We start from the raw sequence: 6,000 nt of genomic DNA on the forward strand, positions 1-6,000 counted from the left end.
GCACAGCAGGTAAAGCGACAGGCGAGGAGGGCAGTCACATGACAGCCTGTAACCAGTGAGCACGAAGACAGGAAGGGTCCGCCCCCTCACTGACAGGTGTAGGTGACATCATCAATCTGTCAGTTTTATGTCGTGTGTGTGTGTGTGTGTGTGTGTGTGTGCGCGCCATGTTTAGGCATCTTCAGGTTAAGAGCCTTGGTGTCATCCAGGCCATTCTACTTCCATCTACGTAACATTAACAGATTGCTTCCTTCTCTCTCCACCCAGTCTACGTCCATTCTTGTCCACAGTCTTGTTACCTCCTGTATCGACTACTGCAACTCTCTTTTGCATGGTTTCCCCCAAAAATCCCTCCATCAGCTTCAGCTGGTTCAGAACTCTGCTGCTCACATTACCACCAGAACCCCTCCTACCAGCACATCACCTGTTCTTCAGGAACTTCACTGGCTCCCTGTGAAAATCCAGATAATATTCAAACTTCTTCTGCTCACCTTCAAGGCCCTTCATAACCTCGCTCCTCCTTACCTTGCTGACCTGTTAACCACCACCTGTTCTGCCCGTTCACTTCGATCTTCTTCTTCCATCCAGCTTGCTGTGCCTTCCTTCCGCCTCACCACCGTGGGAAGCAGAGCTTTCAGCTGCTCTGCTCCCAGAAATAAGAAACACTGGTTCTCTCCCAGTTTAAATCCCAACTCAAAACTCATCTGTTCAAATCTGCATATTCACTGTGACTCCACTGTTTGTTAATGTTATCTTTACTAAGTGTTTTATCCTATTGTAAAGTGTCCTGGGGTGACTTGAAAGGCGCTCATAAATAAAATGTATCTTTGTGAGGACCAAAAATTGGCATCCTACTATACTTGTGGGGACCCGCAGTCCTGGGGACAAAGGGTCGTCCACATGAATTTGAAGGTTTTAGTGTCGGGGTCAGGTTAGGGTTATGTCAATGAGATGTCCTCACTAGCATATGAAAACGAGTACGTGTGTCAGTTCTGAACTCACTTCCGTTGCTGGATGCGTGAGGCGCCTCCGAACAATCAGGAGGAAGCAGATTCAAATCACATCAGGGCGGAGTTTTTGTCACAGGAGGACATGTTTGGTCTCCATGGTGATGGGTCTGCTGACAGGATGCTGCAGCGTCCATGTTTGTGTGTTTGATGAGCTCCGAGCTCACGGCTGGGATCATTAACTCGGCGTCACAGCCTCAGCGTTCATGTTTTTAATTATTAAAAAACACGTTTTGGAGAATACAGAGCTCGGCGCGCACGCACACACACGCACACACACGCACACACGTACAACAATCAGCACGGCGACAGGACAGTCTGTGTGAAACACTCATGTTTTCCTGAAATGCTGCTTTAGTCTTTTTACAGCTCAGTACTGTTGAGCCACCGTCATTTCCTTACCTTTGATCCACATCCCCCTGAAGGTCTGTAAAAGGTCTTCTTTGGACACTGGCTGCTCTTACACTCAGGTTCAGTCCAGTCTTTGTACCAGAGGAAGGTTTTTTATTAAGGGTCTGAACTCTGACCTACAACTCATTCAAGCATCAAAGGCTCCTAACAAAAAGATGAACCAGAGCCGTGTCAACACATAACAGACATGAACACAGAACCAGCCCATCCACAGCAGGTAAACAAGGAGGACCTTCAGCTGATCATCTGCTGTTCACTGAAGCCTCCTCAGAAATGCTCTGAGTAAGGACGTCTGTGAGGAAGACATCCTTACTGAAGGCAAACAGATGAGTCCAGATCACAGCTGTGTGCACTCACTGCTCACTTACGCAGCACACAGTGGGGACATGTTCACAGAGACTTGTGGGGATGATGTGGACGCTTGCTGATGTGTTCTTATTCTGTGTTTTGCAAAGACACGATTATTCCTTCCAGGTGAGTTAGAGCTCATCCTAAGATTAAACCATGAGTGACTGAATCTGTAGGAATCCTGTTTTTAAACACGTACGCCGTCTGACCTCGCCGTGCTGCTGAGGAACACCAAGCCTGGTCCAGAGTGAGAACCACAGCAGCATCCAGACTGTGAGCCAGCTGATGTTCAGTTCATTCAGCCGCAAACATAACGAGCACATTGGCATCGAGCGGGGGTCACGTGGAAAAGCCTTCTGCTCCGTAAGAAGCAGTAAGTCTCATGGAAATCTGCTGTGTTTCTTTCCAGCCACAGCACGTAGCAGCCATGACTCAGTACTTGCTGAGGTGTCCTGTCTGCAGCCGAGCATAGCTACGTCTAAAGATACGACTCGTGACTTTAGGAAAAGCACTCGCACACATGAAGTCAGTCTTATTACAGGTCAGACTGTGGAGCTTAACGCCCACCAGCCACGCTCATGTCTCGCACAGCTTTCTCGCTTCCATGTTGACAAAACCATGATGGTTTATTTTATCACCCTGTCATTTTTCTTTGGTGTCACAGTTTGGATATTTATCGGTAAAGAAAAGAAACTCAGTCCAACGGGCCGACAGAGGAACCACAGCAGGCAGGTGCAGCTGGTCCGTTTCAGTTTTTCCTTCTGGTCCCAAAACGTAAAACAGCACGTTTAAAAATGGCTTTGTTGTAGCCGCCGTTACTGAGACGGACGAATGAACGTTGTGTTTGTGTGTAGCTGTACTGAGAGTGTGTATGTGAGGATTCACAGCTGCAGAACAAAGCTACCTCCATGTAGAAATAAAGTAACCTGAGGCTGAAAATGACACCAGAACTGGACTGAAGGTCAGAGGAACAGGTGTGATGGAGAGATGGATCCACATCATGGTCAGTGTGTACGAGGAGGTCAGGAGGAGGTCCAGCAGTGAGAGTCTGCAGCCATCTGTGAAGCACGGTGGAGGCTGTGTCATGGTTTCAGGTTCTTTGATAAACTGATGAATTACAGAGTCTGATCCACCACGCAGGAACATCTGGAAACATCTGACTGGCAGCAGCTTCATTTTTCAGCATCATAGTGATGCCAAACACAAAGCACACATCAGTGATGGATGCGCCTCCTCAGAGCTCAGCTCCACTGAAGCAGTGTGGGATCATCCTGACAGAGAACACAAGCAAAGGCAGAAACATCCAAAGAAGAGCTTTGACTGTCCTTCAGGAAGCCTGGAGAACAGTTCCTGAAGATCCTCACAGAAACTGCAGCCTCGTATTTTTACCTGCTGACGCTCCATGAACATGTCAGCACACGGAGCTCCACTGAACACAAACACAGAGATCCAACAAACCACTGAAGTAAGGTCTTTGATTTTGTGACGCGTCTGGCAGGTGGTTGCACCATGTTGGTGTTCACTGATTGGCTGGTTTCTCCAGCCTGTGCTGAGCTTCACGTCTCGCCTGCAGAGGCCTCTGATCCATCCAGCTGCAGGAAACTGAAAACAACGTTTCAGACAGAAAAACTCGACGGCCTGAATCGAGCACGGGGACCGACTCCATCACCTACACCTGCTCCTCCACCTTGTTGGGGTCCACGTCAGCGGCCGGTACCACCTGCATGGGCTTGCAGCAGCCGTTGCAGATGTACTTGAGGAAGCAGAGGTACGCACTGCCGGACATGATCACCGTGATGATGATGATGATGGTGGCGCCAAAGGCCGGGGAGATGGCGTCTTCCAGGACGGACTTGAGGCCTCCCACGGTGATCCCACCGTTCCCGCTGCCAAGAAGACTCTGATCAGGCTCGGTCATCCCCTGACCTGAAACAGATAGAAGAGGTCAAAGGTCAGAGGTCGTCTTGTGGCGGTACCATCACCTGTTCAGGAGTTCATCCAGACTTAAACCTTTAATGACAGCAGGTGATTTGCACACCTCCAACAGCGTCACTGTTGGTTTGTCTGCAGGCCGTCTCACCTCACACCTGCTCGCCATAACACGGCGTCTGTAGCTGCAGGCGGGGCTCTTCTGTTGTATGACCGCGGTAACACAGAGCTGCTCAATGAACCACAGGTGTGAACCTTCTGTTGTCTGTACTGAGCTTTAAAGAGGAAACACTGAACACATCGAGGCTAATTTACCCCACTGAGCTCTGACTCTGACACACATGTAACTGCTGTGAAGCTGGATTTAACAAATAACAGCTTAAAGTTATAAAAACATGTTTCTGTCAGTACGAACGTGACGTCAGGTGGTTGGTTGGCTGCAGCTAACAGCCTCTCCTCTACACTGTCCTTTACAAACACCAACATCACGGCTAACAGCTGGATTTCCTGTTTCAGTGCAGCTAGCCAAACAGCCACTTCCTGCTACAGACACAGACAGTAAAGTGGACAGTATGTCCACAGTATGTCCTGGTTTCACATAAACTCACTGCTGCAGCACTACAGTGATCCCCTCACACTGATGTTTAGCTTTAATGTCCCTATTTTCCTCTGAGGTATCGATCCTGTCACTAGTTAGCTAACATAAACCAGAGGTGTGGACTCGAGTCACATGACTTGGACTCGAGTCAGACTCGAGTCATTAATTTTATGACTTTAGACTTGACTTGAAAAAATGTTCTAAGACTTGTGACTTGACTTGGACTTTTACACCAATGACTTGGGACTTGAATTGGACTTGAACCGGTTTACTTGAAAAGACTTGATATTTTACCCCAAATATAAAATTTAACATGCATATTATATAGAGATTGAAAATGTGACGTCATTCACGGGTAGAACCGCAAAGGATTCTGGGAACTCAATTCAATTCAATTCAATTTTATTTATATAGCGCCAAATCACAACAAAAGTCGCCTCAACTCGTGGCAAGAGGTACTAGCGCACGCAGGCTTTCAATTAAAATCAGTCACACAGCGATAAAAAGAAACACAAAAATGTCAAGAAGCTGTTGTATTATTAACTGCAATAGCCGGTCGCATGACAGCCATGGGAAGCCGACGGGTAAAGAGATCGGTTGTTATCGGATTACGTCGTTGAAGAGAAATTGTTCGAGCCATGTTTCCGAAGTGACAAAGACGCAACGGGTGGCCTGGATTGCAGCTATTCAAAGATCAAATATAACGTCCCAGAACCCTCCAGCTCACAGGTTAGTCTGCTCCAAGCATTTACACGAAGGTCAGTCTGCTGTTGTAGTTAACATAATTGGTGATATAGGTTACAAGCAAGTCTGGCGCTGAACAGAAATTGTCGCGCTATGCTCCTTTGTTTATTGTGCATAAATAGTGAATTGTCCTGACACAATATTGCGTTTCGCTTCTGTTATTATGGTACATTGACAAAAACATATACTTTTATTCACAGGATAAAACAGGTTTTTTGTATCACTAATTGCCCAGTACGATTACAGCATACAGTATTATTGTCACTGCTACATTTCTGTGATGCTACCAGAAATTATTTCCACTACTGATTAATTACCGTTGAGCTCAAAGGTCCTATTTATAAACGGTTAAGGAATGTGTATTTATGACAACAATTTGTGAGACTGGTAAACTTATGATACGTACGATGGTCTTTCGTTCTACACGGTGCATTTCAAGGTCCTGCACCCATCCGTCGGTAAACTGTACCTGGGCTTGTTGCAGTGACCGGAAGTTACTAAACTTCATGAGTGTATGCACTCACTCCAAGAACCGTATGATTATAAATATGCATATAAACATGCTACGATGAGATAGCTGACTTCATCTAACTAGCAAATGTTTTCAAGGCTACGTTGGTGATGCAGTTTTTTTTTTAAATGATATTTTAAAAAAATATATCATTTATTTATGTATGATATTTTTGTCATGCGATTTCAAAGCCGGTCCTACAACCGCATCCAAGAATAACATGCAGCTTATCTCAGAACTGTCGGTGAAAACTATTCTTGGAGCTAGGTTTAATTGAGCTGCATTTTAAAGAGGTGCAATTTCACAATTTGTGTATATTTTCTAAGTTCACTATTTTGTCATGTGTTGAGAAAAACACAGATTAAAAAATTACATGGTCTAATATTTACATTTAGCATAACTGCAACATGCTTTTTTTTCGTTTTTTTTTTAAAGACTCGAAAGGACTTGAA

The 6,000-nt window shown here is 45.8% G+C and overlaps 1 protein-coding gene across 1 annotated transcript in view; it reads right to left on the bottom strand.

Moving 5' to 3' along the window:
* LOC146691413 (uncharacterized) overlaps nucleotides 1-6,000 on the bottom strand; it is a 15,542-nt gene that overhangs the window by 2,058 nt on the left and 7,484 nt on the right. The window contains exon 2 of the mRNA XM_085434828.1: nucleotides 1,410-3,692. Within this exon, the coding sequence (XP_085290954.1) occupies nucleotides 3,436-3,692 (257 nt within the window). The 3' untranslated portion in view covers nucleotides 1,410-3,435. The remainder of the gene's footprint in view (nucleotides 1-1,409; nucleotides 3,693-6,000) is intronic.

The sequence above is a fragment of the Copadichromis virginalis genome, linkage group LG16, assembly GCF_057382275.1.
Source record: "Copadichromis virginalis isolate Kocher_CV1m ecotype Utaka linkage group LG16, C_Virginalis_male_GT1.1, whole genome shotgun sequence".
NCBI classification, from domain to species: Eukaryota; Metazoa; Chordata; class Actinopteri; order Cichliformes; family Cichlidae; genus Copadichromis; species Copadichromis virginalis.